At 49.7% G+C, this 26,658-nt stretch overlaps 1 protein-coding gene across 1 annotated transcript in view; it reads right to left on the bottom strand.

Moving 5' to 3' along the window:
• Positions 1 to 25,825, bottom strand: part of PODXL2 (podocalyxin like 2) — a 32,221-nt gene extending 6,396 nt beyond the window's left edge. The window contains exons 1-6 of the mRNA XM_066326671.1: positions 25,703 to 25,825; positions 15,346 to 15,639; positions 5,299 to 6,185; positions 4,219 to 4,293; positions 1,094 to 1,250; positions 164 to 225 (exon numbers count right to left, since the gene is read on the bottom strand). Of these exons, the coding sequence (XP_066182768.1) occupies positions 164 to 225; positions 1,094 to 1,250; positions 4,219 to 4,293; positions 5,299 to 6,185; positions 15,346 to 15,639; positions 25,703 to 25,751 (1,524 nt within the window). The 5' untranslated portion in view covers positions 25,752 to 25,825. The remainder of the gene's footprint in view (positions 1 to 163; positions 226 to 1,093; positions 1,251 to 4,218; positions 4,294 to 5,298; positions 6,186 to 15,345; positions 15,640 to 25,702) is intronic.
• Between the last annotated feature and the right edge of the window lie 833 nt (positions 25,826 to 26,658).

Genomic DNA, 26,658 nt, shown 5'->3' with positions numbered 1-26,658 from the left:
CTACTACCAGTCAGGGGAGAAGGGAGTTTGCCAAGTGTCTGACTGATGTGTTTGCCTGCTGTGGGTTCAGCACTTGGTTAGACTGAGATATGCAGTTTTCAAGTTGCTTATTTTAATTGTATAACCGGTCTTAACAAAAGGATGCAGGCAGACAGGCTCTTACCTCAGCTAAGCTCCTCTTAACATCCCCCAGTGCCATAAGAACATCTTTTGTAGGGATAACACCTGTAAAGTAGAGGAGGAGATCAGTGCTGCTCTCAGCTCAGGTGACTCAGTCATATGTATTCATCAGTCTAAAATCCCCAACAGGATGGAGGCAGGGAAACACACATTTTTGTTCATTGGTATTTTATGTCAGGAGGCTGAAAGAACACAGGATCACAGACAAGGGTACCTACAAATACTCTTTAAAGAAGTAAAAAAATCCAGGGATGAACTGATATCAGAGCAACCTAGGTACCCTCCCCACTACCACAGAAGCTCTCAGGATCTGTGTCTGCTCTGGGAGCAAGCAGCAGCGCTCATAAAGTCATGGAGACAGGTTCATGAAGGTCATAGAGGCCATAATGTCAACATTAGAAACCTCTGTCACTAAGCAGGAAAATGACCCCTGTACCAAAACAGGAATAGAGAGATGGCAAAATGTTCCAGTCCAGCCCATATTCACTGTCAGCTTTTGTTTCTTTGGGGATGAGGGTAGGCACAATGGGGACCATCCTAGTTTGGGCAGAATTGATAGGTTAGGAAGTGAACCAAGAGCAGGCTGTCATATTCTACCATGGAGGGGAGTACATAAGTATAAGGAGAAAGCTGACAGATGCTCAGGGAAAGGCAATCCAGGGAGGCAGCAAAGCTGAAGCAAAGTGCAGAAGATAGAGCTTTGTGCAAACAGTGAAGGACAACCCAGAAGGCAGATGTGAAGAAAGATATCCTCAGTCCTTCTCCATCCCTCAAGTCCAGTGAATACTGAGAACTGCTGGGATTGAAATGGATTGGAAAGCAAAAGCTCCTTCCAACAGGGCTGTGTACCTCCACTTGGGAGCCTCTTAAATACACTCCCCATCACAGGAAGGCTCCTTCTGCCAGCACTTACCCTGTTCCCCTGCCAGCGTCATTAGCAAGTGCTTGTCATTCTCATTGGGTTTGCTCAGAGAGATGAGCCAGCGGTCCTGCAGCCCCTCTGCCTGCCTGGAGAAGGCGTCCTCCACCAGTGCCAACAGCTGGGGACCCCTCTCCAACCGAAATTCCTCCTGCCACAGGAAAGGAACCTTGGTGAGTGCACGGTAGGGACAAGGCAGCTGTAGTACCACAGGGCTGGTACAGCTGAGACCTCACATGTGCCCAAAAGCCAGCAGTGCTAAACCTGATGCAACAATCTGCTTCACAGTGCCGCAGGCTGGACCCACAAACATCCCCTGATGCACCAACCTTCTTCCTCAGCTCCTGTGGCTGCCATACACCCTACACCAAGCCCAGCTCTCCTGGCACACAGGGATCCTGCAGCAACATTATGGTGTAAGGTGAGAAGGAAGCAGCCAGGCTCTTCCCCACAGCGAGCGCTGGGTCAGCAGGTGCCGCTCAGCCTGATGTAGTCCAGCCATCCCTCAGCAGGCTCCTTTGCTGCTTTCTCACTCCTGTGTTTCTATTCTCATCCCCAGTTGCCATGCCAACCTGACGGCCACACAGATGATTAATAAAATGGAGACTTCTTGTTGCCATGGCAATTTGAAGCGCTCAGGGCAGGCACAGGTCTGTGCCAAAAATGGCCTAATTGGAGAAGACATCGATGACTGGAGCCTGAATCACAAGAGCCTGGCAGTGCCTCCTCTCATCAAATTATGGGTTTTGGTATGGAGAGGCAGGAGGAGCTGTGTGAGGAAGCAGCACTGTGATGCAGCACCACAATGCTCAGCTGCAGCTCCAAATCATGGTTCCACTGCCAGTCTGAGGCTCTCTTTTGGGGGATGCAGAGGAAAGGGGAGAAGCTGAGCCAGGAGCAGGAGGACAGAAGCAAGATGTTTCTGGTGATGGGGAAAGCAGAGGTTGCAGAGCACTGATCAATTCTCCATGGTGGAGAGGAGGAAGCAGTGAAGGAGCCTGAATGCACCTGTGCCAAGGTGGAGGTCGCCTCCTGAGCATAGCCAGGTACCACTGCTGGGTCAGATCCTGCAGTTCTCACTTGGGCAAACTTTCCAGGTAAGCTGAGTGGGAGGCTTGCCCAGAGAGAGACTGAAGTGATTCCCTTGCCTGGAGAAGACAAGGGAAGATTTTCCCTTCCCACTGGGAAGACAAATGGGCTTCCAGTTTAACCCAGAAATACAGACATGGGACCCACAGGAGGTAAAAGCCTGGTGCCATGAAGTGTATTGAAGGTCAAAGTGCAACCCTCTGGAAGGAACTAAGCACCCTCCTTGTCCCTCACTTTTTCAGTGGGACTCGATACACACCAGATCATGGCAACAAAACATTGAAATACATGAGGAAATACCCATTGAAATACCCATTCACACTAATTTAAACTACAGCACTGGCGACACAGGTTCTCCCTCAAAATCCCAGAAACCCAAACACCACAGAGTTCCAATACAGAAACCAAAAAACAAAAGAGATAGGCAGACAATAGGTGAGGTGCCCAAACTGAGCAAATTACCAAGGGTAGGAAAAAAAACTGCATCAACATCAGTGGAAAGAAGAGCTTGATTCCAGCTTCACTCATGCAAAATGGTAATGAGAGGCAGGGAACGATGAGATGCTCATGTTAAATATGTATGTAGACAAATGTCCCTTTGAATAAGGGGTAGTACAGCACAAATCATTCACTAGGAAATGTGTTTTGAAACATGAAATCAAGTAGAAAAACAGTTCAGCCCTGCCTATCCCAGGGCATCATCTTCCTCTAGCAAGGCAGAACCGAGGATTCAACAGTGAAGACATAATTTGATCAAGAGACATCTGCACATCTGCTTTACAGTCCTTCTCCTTGCAGAGGTTTAAACAACACAAGTACAAGTGACCAAAGAAAGGAAATTACTACATATTACAAAATTAACTGGTATTTAAAGTCCACAAAGCTGGGAGAGAGAGAGCAATGAGGGCATGAAGGAAACAGGGCAGAAGGACTCTGGTTTTCAAGGACTCCTTTTCTGAATTACAATTGTGAACCGTAGCAGAGATACTTAAACCCCTCCATGCTGGTTTGCCTAAATTAGGAGGAAAAAGACTGACTTTTCATCTATTCTTAGAGCAGTCGGCATGCCTTACTGTGTACAGGAATTTCCCCATCTGTCCCCAAAAAAGTCACCTTTCAGAAAAAAAAAACACCAAAACAAACCAACCTAGAACTCACCTGTAGTGGCAAGACGTCAGTGCCACAGAGGAACCCTGCAGTAACAGAACCAGCTGGCTCTGCCCATAGCAGGAGCCCCACAAAGCAGGGGTGCAAATGCACAAGGCCAGAACACAATTCCTCAATGGAACATTTTGGTCTCAGGTTGTCAGGCTCAAAATAATTTCTTAGAATTATGAAAGGCACCTTGACCCCAGACTTTCCACAACTGGTTGTTAAGTGCCTGATAAAAGGGCCAGCAGAAGTGAACAAGCCCTTTTATCAGGGATCCACAACAGACTCAGGAATTAACTGCAGCTTTATGAGGATGGATGGACAGGCATTGGATTAGCAGAGCATGGCTGGTTAACAGACACAGATAACACACAATATAATAGGGTGGAGAGAAGAGACCCTTAAGGAAGATTTAGTGATACCTGCTTGATACTTATCTATGCACAGTGCAAATGGGAGCCCCTATTCCTCTGAGCCATCAGAGGATTGTTACAATATGCTGGAAGGAATGGAAGGAAAAGGAAGAGAAGGAAGGAGAACTGCATTCAGTGTTGTAAGAGGTGCAATGTTAAAAGCTCTCATGACAATCCAGGTACTGACTGGCACAGACTAGCAGCCAGAAGTTGGTAAAAAATCCAGTATGGAACTGACATGTGCTAGACTTGGGAGCATAATCATCTCTCTCCACCCACTCTTTTTCCCTTCTAGGGAACAGATATATTTCTGTCCTCCTTCCCTTCTCTTCACAGCCTCTGCAGGTTAAGATTTAGTGCTTTTAAAATGTTTTGTGGTGAAAGCAAACAGCAAGAGCTGTGCCTGCCTTCACTTTCCTAAACACCATTGCCCCAGTGCCATCAAATCTCTTTGGACTGACTTACACAGTCAATGTTATCTGACATATTCAGGATGATATAGTTCTTTCCCGCAAGGTTGCTCCAGTCTTTGCAGATCACCTGAAGAGACAAGACAAAGACAGTTGGGTTCAGGTGTGAATTTAGCTGCTGCTGAAAGCACAGGGTACACAAGCGACAGGAGCAAGGCGCTGTGCCATACTCCCAAAACACTCCTCAAAGGATGTGACTGTCCTTTAACTCTCCGTTCTAAGGAGGAATGAATCACCATTCCAGTGCTAACATAGAACAGGGACAAAGTTACTCTGCCAGCTTGCCACAGCTCAGCTTGACCTTCCACCTCTATCTAGACTCAAGGAGAACACAGGCTCTCAGTGGAAAGCTCTCTAGCCTGCAGCCTTATCAGCACTTCACACAAAACCTAACCAGAAGCCTCTGTGGTCCTTAAACAAACTGGTGAGACAAGGCAGCACTTTGCAGGCAGGATAGGATGAATAGAGGGACAAAGTTACTTGCTAAGGCTCCTGAGTAACATGGGGCGGAAAGCAAAACTAAAAGCCTTGCTTGGTACTTCCTCACCAGTCATCCCCTGCTACATATCTTCTCTTAAGCAGCTGCCTGTTTGATGGATTCAGGAACTACAGTTCACCTCTCCTCTCCCACAGGCTCTCCTAGACCCAATATCCTCACACATAACTGTACTCTGCTGTATCTGCTCCCTGCAGGCAGCAGCAGCAAAAAGAACACTTTCTTTTCACTCCCTTTCCAGAAATCCTTGGGGCCATGTTTGTCCTGACACTTCCAATAATGCAGGCTGAGGAAACAAGGAGCTTTCTCTGCTGTGCTTGCCCCAGAGGAAAGGTGTTCAGCTTCTGATAAACAGAAGCAGGATTTTGTGCAACTGGGAAGATATGAGGGGCCAGAGCTTTCATCAAGGATGATGGATACCCTTAAGAACTGCTATGAACAACTCTCCCTGAAAATTCAGTTTTGAGTGGGTAAACAGAAAAAACTACTTCCAGCAGTCAGACTTAGGTAAAACACTCCCCAGGAGCAAAGTACCCAAATATTCCCACTGCAACCTCCCACCCCTGCTCCCAGTGCAACCTGTGCTGAGTCCCAGGGCAGCTCAGTTGGCAGCATGGCCATGTGAGCATCCCCAGGCTGTGGTGACAAGCTCCTCTCTGCTGCCACAGTCTCAGTGGCTGACTCAGTGTCATTCCAAACAGGATCCAGCGCAGGCTCATCAGCTCTGTCCCACGGAGACACAGAAGGGGGATGCTGCTCACCACCAGGAAGAGTCTGGGTGCCTGGGGAGCTGCTTGCAGGAGAGGGTGTCCCCACAGGTGTTTCCACTGTCTGCTCCATTTCAGTCAACGCCGTGGGCTCCAGCATTTCCCACCCCACCGTGGGCTCTGAGACCTCCTCCCTGGCTGAATGCTCTTCCCCACCAGCCTCCACTGTGGTCTCTGCAAGCTCTGCTCCTGTTGTAGCCACAGTCAGCTCTGAATCTGTTCCCTCAACAGCCCAAGTGACTCCGGTTGTCACCTCAAAAAGTTCTTCTGAATCACTGGGAGATCTTGCAGCAACAGTAGTAGAAAAAGTAGAGGGCACAGGCTGAAGACCTGGTCCCATGCTGCTCCCAAGGTCTAAGCCTGGAGAAAAAGAGTCCTCTTCTTGCCCTCCTATGGCTGCCTCAGTCACAACACCTGGCCTGGCAGAGGCTGTGGAAAACAGAAGGGAGAAGGAGTCCTCTTGGTCCACTGGTTCAGAAGATGTAACCTCTGGTCCAGAGGTCTGAAGGCTCTCCATTCCTCCTCTCGAGTGGTCTATAGGGAGCAGCCCCTCCTCTTCCTCTAGTGTGGAGAAAGGTGTGTGTATGTCAGGCTCCACAAATTCTGCTGGTGGCTGGACAGTGGCCATTTCCCAGCTGTCTACTTGTGTCCCATTTTGTTTCAGCAATGCCTTCTGAGATGAAGCAGGAAAGGTATAATCTAAAAAGAGATTCAAAAGATTTCATGTTACATCTGAACCAAGAACTCCGAGAGGCACAGAATACCCCATTACATTTGTCCAGCCACAGGTGGGGGTCAAATGGCAAAGACCTTCTAAGAGAAGGAAGCCTGCCACAGCAAAGAACGACCCCATCCAATATGTGCACTTCTCAATCTACCCATCCCATCCCAGTGAACCCATATCCCCAAGGAATAATTTCCATGTTTGTTCTCTCCACATCTGTCTGTCCATAGGCACTTTCACAGACAATAATAAATAACAGTTTTGACACCTGGCATCTTTAAGTTGAGGTTATGAGTGTTAGGAATCAGCAGGAACCCAGAGATTCATTTCAGATGGGACTGAGAAAGATATGGGGTGGTAGCAGTCAGCTACAAGCTAAATAGGAAATACTACAGAAGAGAAGCTAAAGCACAGAAAACCAAATCCTCCTTCCTGGCACATCCAATTAATACCACCAAACTCTGAATCGACCTGGGCATATTTGAAATGCAGAATTTTAGCTTGTACAGCACTTCAGAGCAGAAAAGTCATCCCACAAATATCTGTATTCATTTTGCTTTGCTACAGCAGCTGAATCTAACTCCCCTGCCTCCAACTACAGCTCCTGCTGTTCTGTGGCTCTGACCACGTATGGAAGTGTTGTTGCTAGACAAACATAGCTGCTGAAGGAGATGCAGCTCACAAATGGAAGGTCAGAGCAGGCTGGGGTTTCTTCTGGAAGCTAACAAGGAGCTGGGGACCCAGGAAAAGGAAAGTATCTGTAAGATCAGATGTTTAGCTCAGGGTGGCAGGCACAAATCCAGCAAGCATAAATCAACTTCCATCTTTCTTGAGAAACTGCTCATACCCACAGAGTTCTGTTTCAGGAGTCTGCATCCCAATTAACTCCCTTTCTCCCCAAGCCAAGCACAGCACATTCTCACTGAGAAGGGAAGGAAGACGATCCCTTCACAGCCAGAAATGAACCCCCTGCCTTGTCTATGGTTATTAAGTAAATGACTGTCTGAAATACCCAAGGCTCCCATTCCTCTCCTGCCTGCCAGAGCAGATGCTCCACTGAGCACAGTGGGCAGCAGCTGTCTGAATGTGTTACAGAGATCTACACAAAAAAACTCCACACATCCCTGACTCCAATCCATTGCTCACTGCTGCCAGAATGGGTGCAAGCTCCCAGGCAGAGAGGGCCATGTCAGCAAACACACCCACTGCCCTGGCAATCAGGACTGCCCATGCTACTCCTGCCCAACCCTCCTGAGCAGAAAACACATTGTCCCATCTACCCCAAGCAGGAGGTGCAGATTACTCCTGTTCAGCTGGCAAGTGGATTCCCTAAAACACAGCTCATTCCCTTTACAGTGCCAGCAGCTCCTCCCAGATGTTGCCCAAAGGTGAGTGTTACCCAGCTGCTGACCTTCAGGGCCGTGGTGTGGAGACTGGCTCCCAGTTCTGTCTGCAAAGAGGCCACTGGGATTCACTGCCCAGGGCAGGCAGAAGTCATGCTGCTTTGCTGCTGCATCTCACTAGAGAGCATCCCCAACTGATACCCTACCCAAAGACCCTGAGGATTCAAAGACCTTTGCTTCCCAACAGCCAGCTGATGATGCTTCCTCATAGGCCAAGGAGGCTGGTAAGAGCAATCAGCAGCAGCACAGACCAAAGAAAATCCATCTCTCCTTCACTATCTGGCACTGGTCTTCCCAAAGGACCATACCAACAGGTAACATCCCAGTGTCTGCAGACACGGTCACTGCCTTGCTGGATGGATGGCAGGAACAGCCACAGGCCATGGGATTGAGGAGGTTTGGGCAGGACTGTCTTCAGACAGATAGTAAAGCTTAGTGCATCTCCCAGGGCCCTGCTACTCCTCCTGCTGCAGGGGTAACTCAGGGATAACTTGGTTCTTACACCAAGAACTCCCTCTGCCCTGACATGCTGTGGGGGAAAAGTGAGGGTTTCACCCCTTAAAACAAGGCCCTGTCAGATGAGATGTTATTTTCAAGGATCAGTAATCCAATCTGCCACCTCCTCTGCCTAAATACATACTAAAATATTCTCAAGTCCTTTGCACCTTCCTCTCTTTCATACTCCTCTTTCCACCTGGAGCAGAGCACGAACTGGCAGGCAGCTGGGCACAGCAAAAAAACAAACTACAAAAAAGCAGCATGAGGTTTGTCCCATGGGACCAGAAATCCTCTCAGACTGTCAGCTCTCCTTTGAAGTCACACGCCCAATCTTTCCTTAAAGTGCTCTGTCACAGATTAGTTGGCTCCTGTGGGGGAAAGCCCTGCATGGTGCAGCTGTGCTGCCTTCCCACCAACAAGATCTAAAGATCTCGGAGGAACTGATGCCTCTGCCATCTCTTCTGGGTAAAAAAAATTTAGGACCCATCCTACTCTCTCCCAGCAGAGTTGTATCTTACAAGGCAGCCAAACACTGAAACCTGAGCTGCTTCCCTATGCCAACAAATCAACAGGGTTGAAGCAGACACAGGAATCCTCACACTTGCTACTAATTGAGTTAACATTCCCACATGTCATCAGTTTCCCCATTACTCTGCATGTTAAGCTGGGAACATCCTTCTGTCTGGTTCATAAGACCTCACTGATTAGAAACTCAATTCCTCTCAAATCAGGAGAGGGCTATTACTCAGATTCAAATAGGGAACAGTGAAACTTGAGGCATAGGAGTGCTGTATTGTGCTCCTTAAAACAAGGATCTCTCCATATAACCGTTACCAAAGGTGTTCAATCCCTTCCCAGGTTCAGGAAGGATCACCAAAACATCAGGGTTGGAAGAGACCTTCAAGATCTAGTCCAACCATCCAGCAGCACTATAATCATCCCTAAACCATATCACCAAGTGCCACATCCAGATGCCAACAGTGATGAGTCAATCCTTCCTTCCAGACTCTTCAGCTAGACTGTTCCCATCTGGAATCAGCTCCTCCTGTCTCACTAACAAGAGCATCTGCCAACTTCACAAGATCAGGTGTCTTTTAAGGCACTCATATTTTCTTTTAGTTTACAACCCTCTTCTATGATTTGAAGGAATTTTTGCACCCTCTCCATCTCCCTGGTATGATCTCAGACCCTAAGCTGGTCCCAGCATATTCTTCCCAAGCCTCCATCCAGACAAGCTGTCCTGTCACTCATCTGTGCAATGCAGAGCTAACCATTTGAAGAGTCTTCTCAGCATTTCCCTTGATTCCTCTTCCCTCCAACCCTAAGGGAATTCAAAGGGCATCTCCTATTTTTAGCATCTCTTCCAGCATTCAGATAACAGTTCCCTTCTGCAAGTGATTTACAACCCCCTTGGCTCACCTGTTGTCCTCTACCTTCAGCAGACCCCATACACCCAGTTCCCATGCTCCAGGCATATGGCAGTGCACCCACAGACCTTCCCACGCCAGTGCCATCCACTTCCCTCCTCACCACTTCTGTGGGGAGAAACAGCAACCAGAGAACAGGGAGGCAGAGAGACACAGCAGCCTGTGCTCCTGCTGCAGAAATGGGACAGAGCCTTCTGCTAAAAGAGACAGGTATGGAACTGGCTGCAATGCAAGATTTGCCTGACTCGTTTATCAGCTCATCCAAGTTCAGGGAGGAAGCAGAGCTCTGCCAAGCCCAAGGATGCCCAAGGAGGGAGGAGGTAGTAACTGCACACATCATCAGCTCCTTCCCTACCAGGGTCTGCTGTCTCCCACCGAGATCAGCAGTAGGCTGGAGCACAAGAGGAGCTTGTGGCAACACACAGACATGGCATGTGCCCCTTCCCCACCACAAAGAAGAGCAGCCGAGCCACAGTGGAGCCAGTATGATCACAGTAGGGGACAGCTCAGGAGAACTAACCACTGGAACAATGAAACTGTCCCAGCACCTCTGGCAAACAGTCTAGCAGGGATGGACCAGAGGAGTGCAGCAGGCAGACAGCTCTACATCATGTACCCTCCCAGAGCTTCTCAGCCACAACATCCCCTTGGGAGTCTGGTTCACTGATATGAAATTACACACCTCTATCTCACCTCTTTGCCACCACATCCTTAGCTTCACCCCTTAATGCTTTCCATCACTGGTGATATTACACATAATGCAGCATCCAGCTGCCTCCCACAATCCCCCAGCTTTTCCCTTCCAAGCTCTCTTACAAAAACCCTCAGGCAGTATTTTTTTAAGAAATCATCTTTCACAGCCTTTCCAAGTCTTGCCCTTTGCCTCTCCCAGGAGACCCAGGTCTGGGTCACAGAGATCCATCTTCTTTGCCTGGGGAGACGATTTTCCCTGGGAGAGGTGAACATGAGCTTCAAACTTCTGCAAAAGCCCCCATTCAGGCCATGTCCTGCTTCCTCCAAAATCAATACCAAAACTTCCCTGACACCAGATGGGCCAAGACATGGCACTGTGCCAAAGCACGGTTCCTCAGCCAATCATTTAATTCATTACATTTCTGCTTCTCTGTCATTCAGAAGAGCTGGTCTCAGTTACTGCCCTACAAGGTTCCCTATCCTGTATTTGCTATTGACTGTTTAAAGCAACTGTGACAACTCAGGAAGACGGTGATCATCATTGTTTTTAAAACACATAACCTGACCATAAGGTGTTTATTGGATTAAACTGGAAGATCATGTTAACCAGTGATTGAATTACTGATAACTAGAAGGTACTGTAACAAAGACAAGACCATTCCTGGGCTCCAATCACAACACATAACATCATTCACACTAAAACATCTGCCAACTTTGGGAATCACAAGGTGCACTCTACTGAAAATGCAGCCAGGTCTGAAACGGTATCTGCCCTCTTTTTTGCAGTACAGAACAGTAAGGCTTACTGCAAAAAAGTCATACTCCAGCTGATTGAAACCACAGGGGGACTTTAAAGAGGCAAAATACCATTATTGGTGCTGTAATTGAGCCAGCTGGGGCTAATACACTAATCTTCCAGAAGAGCTAGGAGAGGTTATTATCTGCAAGTCCAAGACAAGTCCACACACACAAAAGAGACCACAGTCAAAAGAGAGACCCAAAGAAGCAAAGTGATTAGGTCTCATTGTGGTTGAATTTGCTTGAGGTACAGACCAGGCACCAAGGACTACAGCTGTTCCCAAACAGCCTCATACCTTATCCCAGCTCAGCACACAGACTGCAATAAAGGCAGAATAAGCCATCCTCATCCAACACAGCCAGTCAGGGAGAGCAGCACCAGAGTAACACCCTGCCCAGAGAAATCCTCTGCCACGGGTCAGCCTTTGGCAGCACTGTCTTGGCAGAGCTGGCTTGTCCCAAGACAGATGACCCGTGTCCCTGCACACTAAACCAGGGCATGAACGAGAGGCACCCTGGGAGCTGAGCTAGGGCAGGTGGCTGCTCAGCATAAGCTGCTTATGGAGACAGTCTTTACCAGGTGTTTCATTTCATTAATGCTTGGCTTGAAGATGGTATTAAGAACTGCAGATCTGCTGTCAGTCTGGATGAAGAGGAAGTAGATTTCAGCAAGGCTGAGAGATATCAGGATCTCTCTGGCCAGAGGCAAGTAATTCACCATGGAAGGAAGTGAATCTCACTATCAGAGAAGATGGAAGGTATTTTATTCCATTAGCTGGTCAGAAAACTTACTTTTCCTTGAATATAGTCTTTTCTCACTTGTCTGTCCCACTATCCCTCATCCTAACTCTCCTGGGAATCCCTTCTGTTAATTATTATGAATAATTAAAAGATTACAGTTTCCTCCCCCATCCCACAAAGCACCACATGCTGTCCTAGGAAATCACCAATCTATAAGACTAGGTTTGATAGCTCCCAGAACCGTCATCCCTTGGTCTTCAAGCACCTTGGAGCCAAAAGAGCAGTTCCTGACTGTAATGAAGTGAGCTTTGTGCCAGCCCACTGTAACAAAGGAAAATGGGATGATGCACTCCTTGAGTACTCAGCTGATGGGCAGGGAGGAGAGGGACTAAGTGCCCTCATGCACTAGACATTCACAAACCTTGTGCCCATTTTCAAGAGCCCACACTTCCCAGCAATTACTGATTAGGCTGCCTCAGACCCAAGCCTTCACTGGAAGAGAGGAACATGTAGGGCAGTGCATCCTGACCAAGCCAAAGGAGAACACTGAGAGCTGCAAACAGGGAGCACTTCAGGGTGGATACACCACCACATAACTCACCAAAAACAAGGGATGCAAAGAAACCAACAATCCTACTGATTCCCATCTTCTAGCCCTAAAGCTGGGTGAAATGTTTTATCTGTTGTCAAGGACAGCTGTGTAACAGCAGGAAACACTGGAGACTGGAAGCCTCCAAGCAAAATAAGAGGGAGAAATAGGAAGAAAGGAAAGGAGGATAGGAAGGGCCAGATGCAAGACCCTGCAGGTTCACTGTCTTTGGAGTTGATTTGTGGCTCAGGCCAATTTGCTACCCAAAGGTGAAACAAAGCTGCCAAACCCAAACTACAACCAGGAGTTCTGGGTTCCCTGGAAGCCTGAAGGGATGCAGAAGTGACAGGTTCACAGCTCCACCGACTTGCCTTTTGGCTGCAGTACAAATCACACACTGCATCTTTCCATAAGGATATAGCATCCAAATTCCCACCAGACCTAATCCATCTCCTCCACATGTAGCTCCACTGGGTAGCAGCAGTGCATGGGGTGACACAATGCAAGTGCACATTTCTGTGCACCCTCAGACAGAATGAGAAAAATGTCAGGGCCCTTCCAAAGGTTGGTGCTCACTGGTGTCAACATAGAATCACTGTTTCGTGGTGTAAATCAGCAAAAGCACATTATTCAGAAGAACCAGAGCCCCAGGCTGAGCTGTGCTCTGCCACTGCGGGTTTGTTCTCACTTTCTAATGGACCAACAGGTGGCCCTAGAAATGTTTTTTAGAAATATTTTTAAAGGATGTTTTTTGTGCACTTAATGAAAAAAAAAAAAAGCAGCAGCTGCAGATTGTTATTGCTTTTTAGCTCTTGCAGCCTTGAAGTCACACAAAGCCAGGGCAGTCTCCCCACACAAGAGTTCACATGGCCCTAAAAAAAGGAGAGATGGAGATAACATACAGCTTTTGAATAGCAGGAGATCTGGCCTATCTGCAAGACCCCCACCAGTTCAGACCAAGTATCTTTATACAAGACAAAAAGAAGCCAGCACAAGTCTCCTTTCAGGTAATTTTCTCTCTCTAGGAGTACAACAATCCTGTTCTGTGCCTTGATTGATGCAGTGTTTCCAGTGTGTGCCTGGGACAGAGCTACCAACTATGCTGGGCTACACTTCACTGAATGAAATCTCACATAAGGAAAACTTACACCATAAACTTTTTTTTCCTTAAACAGCAGCTGTTTAAAACTGTTTAATGGGTTTATACATTGAAAATAACCTAACAGATGTCATCACACAGTTTCAAAACGTATCACATGGCATCTGTCACACATGCAGCATGTAAGTTCCATCGGTTGGGTGCATCTCTCATACAGAAGCTATGCATGACAGGAAAAGACTGCCCAATTTAGGGATGCTATTACAATATCCTTTATTGTAAAATGACACACTGCAGGTTTCTAATTAAATTTTAAGTAGAAATGTGCTCCCAGCTCTTGAATAATTCAAACTGTTCTATTAACCAAGGTTCTGAAATGCCATTGAGACATGAGCTCTGGACACAGCAACTGTCAGGGGAAGAAACAGCACTTGGAAGCAGAGCAGTGGTTAGCCGGGCAGCGGATAGGGCAGGGCATGCATAAAGGACAGCTGAAAGAGCACATCTGCTCCTGGAGGAAAGAACTGCAGGCGAGAACGGAAGGAGAGAGCCGCGTGTTCTGCATGCAAATAGGGCGAGGCACGTGCAAGAGGCAAGGCTGGGTTCAGTCCCCAGTCATCTCGCTCTCAATGCACAAGCACATGCTGTTCTCCAAGTCACGTCCAGATCTGTGAGGACATGCAGGTGCCTGCTGGCACACCAAGAAAAGCGTCGCTGAGCGCTGGCGGCGCGTGAGAGCGGCGGAGGCCGAGCGTGTCCCGGGGATGCGCCGGCAGGAACGGCACCATCCGCCCCCGGCAGCCCTGCACGGCACAGCTGCCCCACAGCCAGAGTGCCCCAGAGCACAGCCACACAGCTTTAGCAGCACTGTCGGCGAGCAAAGGGCTCTGGAGACACAAGGTGGGACGGCCCTTGCCCAACACAGTGTGCGCTGTGCCCCAGTGGGCAGCCCAAGCCACAGCTCTGCGGCAGCTCTCAGCACTGTGTGACCACAGGTGTTTTAACGTCACAGAAACAGGAGTGGAGATAAAGCAATACTTGTGCTTTCTAATTGCAGGCCTCAGTCAGATCTGCTGAGAGCAATGCTGCATAAGGGAGGACGGATAAGGTTGAAGCCTGGCCCTTGGGTAGCGCTTAATACATGCCCCACATGACACTTAAGAGCAGGAGCGTGTGAAATAATCTCCTAAGCTACTGGAAACCCAGCAATGCACCTTCTCCTTCCTCCCATCCCTCTCCCTGAGAGCATCTGAAAGCCGGTGAGGGGCTTGGGGAGAGACTATTGAGGGGACTCAGTGGTCTCAGAAAAACAGTTCACAGAGGAAAGTGAACTCAAATGCCAATGAACCCATTTTGGTCATGACCTCTCAGGAAGTGGCAGAATGGGGTAGGCAACAGGACAGCAACCCAAGGGACAAAACCTGCTGTTTTCTCTTGGACCAGTCACAGAGTGAGGAATCCAGAATTTGATTCAAAATTCTCAGCTCTGACTCAAATGCTAAGATGGCCTTGATCTCAGCTGGCCTCTTGAGACCTTAAAGTTGTGCTTAATAGACAGCAACAGAAAAAAGCAAGAGAGAAGAGAGCATAAAGGGGAGAAGGTGAAAGGAGGGTGTGAGGCAATAGGAGACTAGATGGAGGCAATGCTTTTCCCAGCTCATAGCAGCTCAGGAATAAAAGCTCAGCTGTAACTTGGCTTCTAAAGCCTGTGCTTGCTCAGGGTTCACTGGGGACACATCAGGCACTGAGGTGAGAAAACAGAGCTGACATTTAATCTCAGGCCCTCTTAGCAAGAGTTGTGTCAAAGTAAGAAGATAGATCCCTGCATACTTCCACTTCTCCAGAGTCCCTACAGAGTGGGAGGAAGAACAGATGAAAACAACTTACCTGTTGCTGGTCCCAAGTCCAGGCTGGAGTCATTGAGCTCTCCCCCATCTTCCCAGAAGTACTGTGGGGGCTGCAAGATCTTGGACTCCTCATTCTCCTCGCTGGCAAAGCCTGACCCTGGAGCAGCATGCAGAGAGCCAGGGGCAAGATCTGGCTCTGCAGCCTCTGGACTGGTTTGCTCATTGGAATTCATGGCCTCCAGGTGGGACATCATAGCAAATTCCAGCAGGGAAGTTGATGTGAGGCCATCAGCAGTGGGGTCCTCCGAGGAGGCGAGGCAGAGGCACCAGGTCCCTGTATAATGACAGTAAACACACATCAGAGAGAGGAATGACACCCACTGGGCTTGTCTTCCCCTTGAAGCCTATTCCTGCCAAACCAACCTGCCCTGAAGATGGGCTCTGCTCTCAGCTGATGAGGAAAACTAGGGTATTCTGGGAAACATCCACAAGCATGCAGAGTAGCATTCATATCCATGAGGAGTCAGTGCCAAGCAATCATCCAGCCTGGGGCACCTCCTTCTGGGGCGATGATTCACCCTCTCTGAGGTGTTTTTGCCTCTGTTAAAGGATGAGGTGCCTTGTTAATCATCACCCAGCCCGGAGAGGAGGTGGAATGTCTTATACTTCAGCCATGAAATTCTGGCCTTTTGAAAACAACGACAGTTTCTATCACACTGTCCTGATCTACAGCTATAATACATGCAGGAAGACTGATTCAAGCCAATATTATTTACAGCCAGTATTAATCATGCTTTAAATCTGTAGAGGGAAAATCTATTTTTTGGTTTGAACTTCAATGCACTCACATTGCTGGTTTTCATAAGGAAGGACTGACCATTACAGGTAACAACTATATTGTGACAACAGCAAACATCTACCTAACACCAAGCAGGGAAGCAAGCTGTATTCTGCACTTCTCTTTCAACATTATACTCTTATTATTTCTATTTTAACTATTAGAAGGATTGAATGACACTTCTTGATTCCTAGATGAGACTTTAATTGTGATTTGTGTCAAGGTACATTCACATGCATATTGAACTTCAATCAAAATGCAAGAAAACGGCACCTGGGACTTGGCTTTATTCAGCTGCTAAATACCATTATAAATATGGAGGCATAAGGAAAAAATAAAATTACCAAAAGCTGTTTTACATTTAAAACAGTTTTGTTAAGCAAGCGAAGTAACTACTTTGGGTGAGCTGAACCATTTGCTTTGCAGCCCTCTATTATTCAGCACATCAAAACTAGAAGATCTCATCCTCTCACAGCTGAATTTTATTCATAGATTAGAAGAAAAAAGGACATGTTTTCTTGCCTTCTCAGCTCAGACTCAGTTTCTCAATTGTTAATGAACTAGTCACTGAACTGAACCAATTGAATAAGCTGAAATGAAGACTAAATTGGTTTTTTTCTTTGATAACTGATTTTCTAGACAATAGAAATGCAGCAGCTCTAATCCATCTGGACTTCAGCAAAATATCTGATACAGTGCCTCATGAAGAATTACAAGAGACACAAGAAAAGACACCTATTAGCAGGAAAACTGTAAGGCATTGGCTGTATAAAAATAATTACAGGGAGGCTACTAGTGGAATTCCTCAAGGTTTGTACTTGAATCTGCTGTTCTATCCCATTTTCCTAAGTGACCTTGGAACAAAAAGTAGAAATATGATAATGAAATTAGCCAAGGACACAAAGTAAGGAGACATCCTCGCTGCACAGGAAAACCGTAGGTATAGCTAGGTGATCTTGAGAATGGGAATAACAGAAATATTATGAAAAGAAACAGCATAAAGTGATAAACCACCCCCTTGAGAACTAGCACAAAACATTTCTAATACAAGATGGGAAAACATCCATTAGAAATGTCTTAAGAGGAGAAACTCCTGTATTAGGAACAGCTCTGAGATATCACTGGAATGCAGATGTGAAAATCCTTGCTGAGTTGTGAAGTATTAGAAACAGAGATTTTACAAAGCACTACTGAGACATCACCTGGGTGCTGCACACAGATCTGGATACACGTGGCCTGAAATGATTTAAGCAGAGCTGAACTGCCTTCAGGCAAGGGCACAGACTAGGCAACCGCCTGATGTTGCTACCCACCACTGTGCCCTACAACTCCACATCCCAGAAGCACAAATCCAAATCAGAGCAAGTGCTAAGATGAGCTATGGGCCAATGGCAGCTGAGTTGGCCCCGGTGTGTTCATTGAAAACATTGGCAAGCTGGAACAGAAAGTTTGGGAGCTGCTGCTTGCCTGACAGACTGATTACCAATCCTGTCCTGGGAATACTAGAAGCCAGAAATGCGTTTCTTAAATCTTCTGCCGGCCCTGACCCTCCTTCCACCTTCCTTCAGTATTCTCTGAACTCAGCAAAATCCAATATTGGTTACCCTTTCCCATACACACTTGGGCCAGGCTTCAGCACTTCTCAATCTTGTTTGTTTTGCCCTATTGATCCAAGGCAAGATCAGCTGAGGCCTGAGCAGCAACAAAAAGGGAACAGCAAAAGAGGCAGTGTATCAAAGGGGAAGGAAGCTACTGCAGCATCATGGAGCCAACCAGAACACCTCAGGACATCTCTAGGGATGCGCCAGCTCCTGAGCCATGCACGAACAGAAAAGTGCACAGCTGGAATCAGGAGCTCACACATCCCTTGTGCGTGAGCATGGACCTGGGAAGATCTGGCCAGGACACCTCGTGCTGACTCAGGCGTGCTCAGCAGGCTCCAATGTGAACTTCCCCAGCTGACAGACAACACCTGCATCACTGATGGAGCAGCCCACCAGAGAGAGCACTTGTCTTGAGGGGCTTACAGCTTAAGCAAACATGACAGAAAGCAGCAAGGAGAAAAGAAACATTATTCTCAAAGTTATCCAGTAAAGGAGAGCAGAAGGATAGGAAGAGACCAAGGCAGGTTCAAAGCCACCTGGAATATTTGGTTTATATGTGACTGCAACCAACTGCTTGGATTCTGAGCAAGCTCTTTATCCACCCCAATGCCTCAGTTTCCCCTGACTCCCATTAGCAGAGACATGGCTGATAAGGCACCTCAGCTTTCCAGACACACTACAAAGCACATCCTGGGGCTCCCAGCAACAAGGCAAAGCCTGAAAATGTACCTCTGTGCCAGCATCTACATTGCCTCAAACCTCTCTTCCATCAGCTACATTCTGTTTGGGCTGCCTACAGAGTTCAGCCAGAGCCCATCCCACCCCTTCCACAACACACATCTCATGGCAGGTGAACCAGGTAATCAAGGGAGCTATTTCCATCCATGTGGGAAGCTCAGATGCTGGGAGTTTGTTTACCCTCCTTTAACTCTGAAGTGTTTACCCAGTTTAAACCCCCTAAGCTGCATTATCTGGTTTACCGGGATGCTGCGCTTTCCTCAGCCCAAGATAAAACTACACCACCTCATCCCTAAGGATGAGTCATGCACAGCCTGAGCAAGACAGATGTCTCCTGGGGCGGATGTGAGCTACACCTTGGGGTCTGATCTACAGGGACAGGATGCAGAGACTGATCTGGGGGAACCCTCTGTGCCAGCACCAGCCTGAATGCCCCAGAGCTTAAAGAACCACCACACCAGGGTACAAATCAGTACCTCTCCAGACACCATCCTGACACCACTTCATTCATGCCTTCTGCACCGGCAGCAAAAACCCAAAGGCTTGGGGTGCCAAAAAACAGCCCCAAGATTTGCCATCTTCCCCCTCTCTTTCAAGCTTCTCATAAAGGAGCTCCATGCAGCTGTCAACTCCAAGGCAAAGAAAGAATCAAAGCATGAGCTGAGCTGCGAGACAGGGGAGCACAGCTGAGAGAGGAAATCTAATGCCCAAGACCTCAGTTGCAGGCCATTTTCCTCCTAGGATGGGTAACGGGGATTAAACAACTTCTACCAGCCATCAGTCTCTTGATTTTGTATTCTAAAACGCAGATCAAGTGATAGGAATAAAGAAACAAATGAATAAAGACCTGCAACTGTAGATGGGAGGGAGCAGGGAACGGAGCCAGAGCTCACCAGCTGCTTCAATGGGGCGTTTGTCTCTCATTTCTATTTTTGCGGCACCTCTGCGTAACCTGGAGGAGATGAGGCTCTGCATGCTAAAAAGGGCAGCCAGCCTTCGGGGAAACAGCAGGGCTTCGAGCACGGGAGGAAAAACCCTCCCAGAACAGACAGAGGCGGGGCAAGAAAGGAGAGAAAAGTGGGAGAGGTAGATTGAGAGGGGAGAGGGAACAAAGGCGGAGAGCACCAAAAGCAGGATGGGAGCTCCTGTGCTGGCGCTGTCCTGCTGCCAGCATCCACAAAGGTGACATGTGGAGGCACTGCAGAAGAGGTTTCACCTCTCCAAGGAGTAGAACGGGGCGATTCCAACAGCAGGGAATAATGCTGCGGCATTCCCTTTCTGAGGCCACTGAAAACAAGCCAGCCAGGAAGATACAGATGAAATGAGTTCGCTAGTGCTGATCCCACTGACCCCTCAGAAAACAGTTCTAAATCAAAGTGGGGAAGCTCACCCTGTTCAGCTCAGCAGAGGATCCAACACAAGAGCCCCAGACAAGGAGATGAGGGAGTTTTGCTCAGCAACAGAAAAAAAATCTGAAGAAAGACTATCTGCCATCTTTCTCACAAAGTACTGTGAATAAGAACAATTTCAAAATTCTAAATAATTCTAAAATAGCCCCAAAGTGTTTTCTGTATTGGCTGACCAAGAAACATTTCACCCCTTTGCCACAAAGCAAGTCACCTCTCCATGGGACAGGGCAGCTATTTAAAAGCTCCCAACTGAACTATTGAACAGGACTAGAAATGAAAGACTAAATAAGCCATTTTTGTGTCCAGCTGAAATGAGAAGAGGGATTTGGGGAGCTGAAATGGAATCTGGCTGTGACAGAGTCAAACAGCCTATAAAAATTTTTTGCTTTTTAATTAGTAACAAGCAAACCTCAATTTCTCTCCAAGGAAACACACAATCATCTCTTAATATGTCATCACATTGGCTTGATCTGTAGAGGGGCTGGAGTGCCCTTCAGTTTACCCAACAGAAGGTTGGTTTTACCTCTCCTTCCTGAGCGTTGTGGCTACACCACAGTGCCGTGGAGGCAGGATCAACGTGCTGAAGAGAACATTTGCCTGGGGCACACTCTGATTTACCTGTCACCACCACTGAGCAGAGCCTGCACACTCCACCCAAGCACAATGGGTACCAGGGAGAGAGGTCAGAGCATGGTGGTATTGCCAACGAAGCAGCTGCAAGAATGTGTTTGGTCCTGCTACTGCTGACCTCCCTCTCAAGCCCACCCCACATCCAGGAGCTACCCAACGATGTTATTTCCTAGGAGAGCTGGGTCAGGAGTGGGTCATTTACTGATAATCGGTTAGGACAGAAACACAATGAGGGGATGAGGGAAGCATCTGCCAGGGATATTCCCTCCCCCAGACCACTGCGCCTGGAAAGGCCAGGGAGCAAGGTCCAAGGGCAGAGAGGAAAGAGGCCCCAGGGCAGAACGGTCAACGGCACAAACCACTTTCAGAACACAACAAAATGCAGGGTAATTTAAATAACAAAAAAGGAACCCAGCCATGGCCAGTGGAGGAAGAGATGGAAATGTTTGACTGAGGGATGTCCAAGCTGATTCCCACACAGTCAGCTGGAGCCTCTGCACTCCAAACCCGCGACAGCTTGCACAGGGAAGCATATGGGATGCCTGTGTATCAAATCAAGTTCTTTTGGTGCTCATTGAGAGTTACAGACCATACCTGCTCTGGGACACACCACCTAAGAGAACTCTCCCAACTCCAGCTCTCACACAGCCTTATTGCTGCTCTCCCACACTGCACTAGACTACTTACACATCCAGCCATGGCCCTAATCGCAGAGATCATTTCCAATTAGGGCTTCAGAAAACACGATCAGACTGCCATCCTCCTCCAGTACTGCCAGCAAACAGGTCCCTTACTGAGTGTCCCTCTAAACCATCCACCTTCCTATGTCTCCAGCATATTTTAGAAAGCAACAAGAAAAGCAGGTGGCCTGCAGGGAGCATATACCAACCTACACCAAGAGCGACAAGGCACAACAGAAGAAGCCCTTGCAATGGGACAGCTCTTTAGAGGGATGTGCCAGCATCTTTAAGCTTTTACAGCTCCTTCCAGCAAGCATAATGAGAGCTCCAACGCCCAGCTGCAGGGAATGCGTGTCTGCATGTACTGGGTGGGCACCACCTCACAAAGAACTGCCACCATCTGCTCCCTTTGTATTTCAGCAGAGAACATCCACGGCATGCAGGCCCAGGTATATCCATGGGAAACAGCAAGGCACTGCCAGGGGATGCACCTGCTTTTGCAGATAATTTCAGATGTGCCCTTTGTCAGCACTGGGGGACAAAGGGGTGTCCAAGGGTCCTGGGCATCCTCATCCCAGCGCCAAGATGTGTCAGGTGTCCTGTCCTTAGGATCTGTAACATCTGGACTGCTCTAAATACCTCCACCCATCTGCACACAAGAGACTCCATGCAACCAGGTCAAAGACACCTCGACACGCCTGCCTGTCCTCCCCCCTGCTCAACCATTCATGCTGGGAGTCACAGTCTCACTTGGTTTCAGTCTCCCAGACTGTTTCCCTTCACTCCCTCCCCAGATTGTCTCGTAGCCTTCACACCTCCCTCCTCTCCGCCGCAACGTCTGTTCTCCTCCATGGTTCTTGCTATCAACAATGGCAGCTCCCAGCTCAGGGACAGGGGAGATGCAGCCCCAGGGAAAACAGCATCGGGTAGACAGTTCTACACAGTAGAAGTGAATTTTCTTTTCTCAGTTATCTTTCATAGGCCTCTTCAAACAGCCCACAGACCCCCAGGGGTTAACAGACCATGGGATGAAAGCCACTGATCTAAGAGGAAAACCACAGCCTGCAGACTTCTTTGCCCTCTCACAGGCCCGGAGTAATTCATCTGTCTTGCCAGGCCTGTGCTTCCTCTTCTCACTCTGCTCCAGCCTGGACTACAGACAGTTCTCACTCTGACTTCCAGCACACCAAATAAAGCCTCATGCCTGCTTCTTCTGAAAGCCTCCTGCCCAGGCAGAGCAAGGAATATGTCAGGTGCTTGAGGGACTTCCCTTGAGATGTGGTCGGCTGTCAAAATGTAACTGAAAGCTTTTACACCCAAAAAGGTCTTTAAATCCCCTGGCACAACACTGAGCACAAAATGGTTACACTCCACTCCATCCCCTGCAGCAGAGCAATGACAACCACCCTGCCTCGCACTGCACCCCCAAGAGGCTCCACTCTCCAAACAGCCTCATGTATCCTAGGCAAAAAAAAAAAGCTCATGCAAAGGATTGGTGGTCCCAGGGCACATACATGGTTCTGACTACCTTCACAACCCCAGGCAGGATGAGAAGAGCCATGGTTGCAGCTGGCATATAGAGGGAGGGCTGCAAAGCTAGTTTCCCAGTGCTAATAAATTGACCCCAACCAAGAATGTACATACAACAGGGCTTCACCAGGCACAGGAACAGTCAGGGACTGATCTGAGCCCCAACAGGGTGTACCTTCCTTGCCAGCATCCTGTTGGTCTGAACAAACCAACACGCATGTTTTCTTGGCCTCGGTGCAGGCTGTGCTCGTGTGGCTGACAAATAGCCTCTCTCCATTCTTTTGGGATTACGTGTTTCATTAGTGCCCTGGTTTCGACAAACAGCCTGCAAGAATGAGAAGCTAGCTCACCCAAGCACCAGCTACGAGCCTTGATGCATCTTCCTCCAGCCCCTCTGCCCCAGCCCTACAGCACGGCTGTCAGGGCTGCTGCTGCTCCCCCAGGTACCCACAAAATGCCACAGCTTCTTCCCATGCAGAGTGAGTGGAAAAACTTCTGTGCGCTATGATCTGCAGCTCATCACCAGCAGCTTCCCCTTGAGGGCTTAATGTGGTTATTTCTACCCCTGACGCCTGTAATTAAATGAACATTTCCTTATGGTAGTGAGGTGGCCAAGGAAAAACTGACTACAGGGAATTTTCATTCATCCTGATCTATACTCCCTCATCTCTGGGTTGTTCACACAATGCTAACAAGGCATCTTCTAAGCAGGCAGAAAGAAAAAAAAAAAGAAAAAGCTCTTAAACAGCCCACATGCAGACAGCCACCTGGGGAGACAAAAACAGGGAGGAGCCCAATTCCTTTCTTCTCCCCCCTGCATCATTTTTCTACTTGCAAAACCAAGGGGGGTCAGATACCCCTAGAGGCTGGAGAGACCTTTCCACACTCTGCCAAAAGACAGGCTCCCCAGCAGTCTGATGGGACCCTGATGAGGCACATGTCCCACTTCAGCATATCCTGCAGGTCTATGGAGGCTCCCAGCCCAGGGAAACATGTGGGGAACCATACACAGTCAATACAGCACTCTCTCAGGTATTAAATGTTCCTGTCCTGTGGGACTGGAGAAGTAAGGCCAGAGTGCACTGAATTATTTCGGACTGAAACTGATCTTGAACCACCAAGCAGAACTACTAACCAGAACAAAACTTGTTATACAAACTCCTAGCAGCTTGCATCTCCACTTCTGACCTCCCATCTAGGTAGGAGCCCAGTTGTCTGGAGACACCTGGCCAATCGAGTCCAGTCCTACAGTTTCAGTCCACCAGGATTACAAATTTCACTAGATTAGGAATTGAGCTGTCCCTGGAAAATGCTCCTCAACTCCCACCCCTATGCTTCTCCCTGCTAGGACAGCAGAGAGGATCACAGGGAAAGCCAAGGACCCAAATCCTCAGTATCACCACCAGCTGGACAACACTAGAAAGTTTCTAGCAGCCTCAGCAGAATAGGAAGCAGATCCTCCCCTCAGCACAGCAGTACCAGCGGTGGCCCTTTTGGCTGCCACATTTTAAAACCCCCATGAGGTCCATCTCCTTCCCGTGCAGAGCAAACATAGCTTTCAAGCTATGGGTCAACCCTTGCTGGCAGATTGGCAGGGTGGGATTGTGGCAGTCCCCTCTCTCACATCTTACACTCTTCTCTGGAAGAGGCAGAGGTTTGGCTAAATTTTGGGGGACGGGGGTTTTCTGCTGAGACACGGCTGAAGAGCCTTTGCCAGCTGTGCCCATGGACAACCTGCCTGGAGGAAGCTGCAGAATTGGTTCCCTTCTCAGCTCTGGAAAGACTTATTGCTTCTGTGCCAGAGAGTATTGGCACAAAACCCCAACAGGTTTTCAGATCCATTTTGCTCTTTAAGCTCACTATTGTTTGCAAACCTAAAAGGCTTTATCTCTTCTCTTTAGGGAGCCCCAGACAAGATAGACTCACAGCCCATGGACAGAGAGGCTCTACAGATGACACATTTCCCCACGAACATTTTCAGGAGGTTGGGGTAATAAGAGAGATGTGCTAGGGGACTGGATGTCATTGTATCACAGCTTGGTCGTGCTGGAAGACAGTGACTGGTTGGTAAGTCAGCCCTTCCCTCCCTGTCAGAATGACTCAAGACAAAGACTCCTCCACACTTCAAATGTCCCTGTTCAGAACTCCTGTTCCACACTAACCAGATTTCTGTACAAAGAGATGAATTAGGGAGAAGGAGGACATTCTCAGCCTCACGGGTCTTTGGGGGATCCCTTTGTTGGGAAATTTCCCCAGACTATTGAAAAACAGAAGCAGAGCCTTCGTAACTATTCCGAGTATAATTATTCCTGCACTTAATTGCCTTTCCCTGGCACCCTACCTCTCCTCCAAATTTCAAGAGAAGGCTCTTGGGGAATCGTGTAGCGATTTGCGGTGGCCCGTCCTTTGTATCAGTTTCGCGGTAGTTCGCAAAGCCACCGCGACGCGCCGGACGAAGCCAGCGATAGCCAAGCGGGCGGTGCGGGGCAGCGCTGCCGCAGCCGAGGCCGGGCCGGCCCCCCGCCCCGCTGCCGGTGCCCCGCGGGTGCCGTGCCGGGCGCCCCATCTCCGGGCAGGAGAGCCGGGAGAGCAGCACACGTGCAGGCAGCCCGCCATGCCGGGAACGCGGGGACTGTCACCCCCCGGGGGCCGGGGCAGACACCGGCTGTCCCACGGGGCTCCGATGCCAGGGCGGGGGCAGTGCCCGGCAGGCAGCGAGAGCTCCGCGGTGGGAAACCGGGAGCCGGCGCAAGTCGTGGTACCGCGGGTCCGCGGTGCCCGCGGGGAGCAGCGGGGTGATGGAGACCCGCCTGCTGCAGAGGTCCCGGCGCCCCGGGCTATCGGGCCCCTGGTGCGCCGCTGTTCCCCAGGCTGGGGTTGAGCAGACCCGCCTCCCACCCGCCGGTGCCCGCGGAGGGGATCGCCACCCACCCGCCGCCCAGCCCGCAGGGACGGCAGCCTCACTTACCGACCGCCAGAAGCAGTAGCAACGCGGGGGCCCGGTGCGAGGGCTGCATGGCGGCGGCCGCTGCCCTGCCGCACCGCCTCTTCACGGGGAGCGGGGCCGCCCCGCCGCCCGCCGGGCTCTGCCCCTCGCCACCGCGCCCGCCCGCCGCCCGGCCCCGCACCGCATCCCGGCCGCCCGGCGCCGCCTCCTCCCGCCGCCGCCGCCGCCGCTCCGGGGGCGGGGAAGCGGCAGGGGGGTCCGCACTGCCCGCCGGCTGCGCGCCCCGAGCCGCGGGGCGGGGGCGGAGCGCAGCCCTGGCTTCGCTCCTAATTTCTGGCCGCCGAGCCACCGCCCCCCCCACCCCGGGCCGGCGCCCCCCGGCCGCACGTCCCCGCACGCCGCCCCCGGTGCCCACAACGAGCGCCGGCGGCGCGGCTGCTTGCGCCGGCAGCGGGTGATCAGCCGCGGGCAGCGGGGATGCGCTGGCGGCAGGGCAGAGCCCCCGGGAGAGCGCCTCCGTGTCAGCATCAACGCCGGGGCCGGCAGCGGCGGCCCCCAAAGCAGACACCCCCCGCATCCGCCAGCTGGCCTTTCTCTAGCTGTCCACGGCTGCCGGAGCTACCGCTTCTCCCTCACCCCTCAGCTCCCGCCTCGCTTCATTACCTGGAAAAACTTCTCCCGCTGGGCAAATTCGTTTCCCCACCTCTAGAGACCATCTGGTCTACGCCCCTGCTCAGGTGGGACACCTACAGCCAGTTTCCTAGGACCAGGACCGGATGGCTTTTAAATATCCCCGAGGCTGGAGACCCCACACCTTTTCTGGGCAACCTGTGTCACTGCTCAGTCACCCTCGCCGGAAAACCCCCGTTTTCTGATGTACAGAAGGAACCTGCAGGTGTTTTGGTTGGTGCCCATTGGCTCTGGCCCTGTCACTGGGCACCACTGGAAAGAAATGCAGCCCTGGATACCATCAGCAC

The sequence above is a fragment of the Sylvia atricapilla genome, chromosome 11, assembly GCF_009819655.1.
Source record: "Sylvia atricapilla isolate bSylAtr1 chromosome 11, bSylAtr1.pri, whole genome shotgun sequence".
In the NCBI taxonomy this organism is placed as follows: domain Eukaryota; kingdom Metazoa; phylum Chordata; class Aves; order Passeriformes; family Sylviidae; genus Sylvia; species Sylvia atricapilla.
The sequence above is the reverse complement of the archived record's forward strand: the minus strand, read 5'-3'. Positions and strand labels throughout refer to the sequence as shown.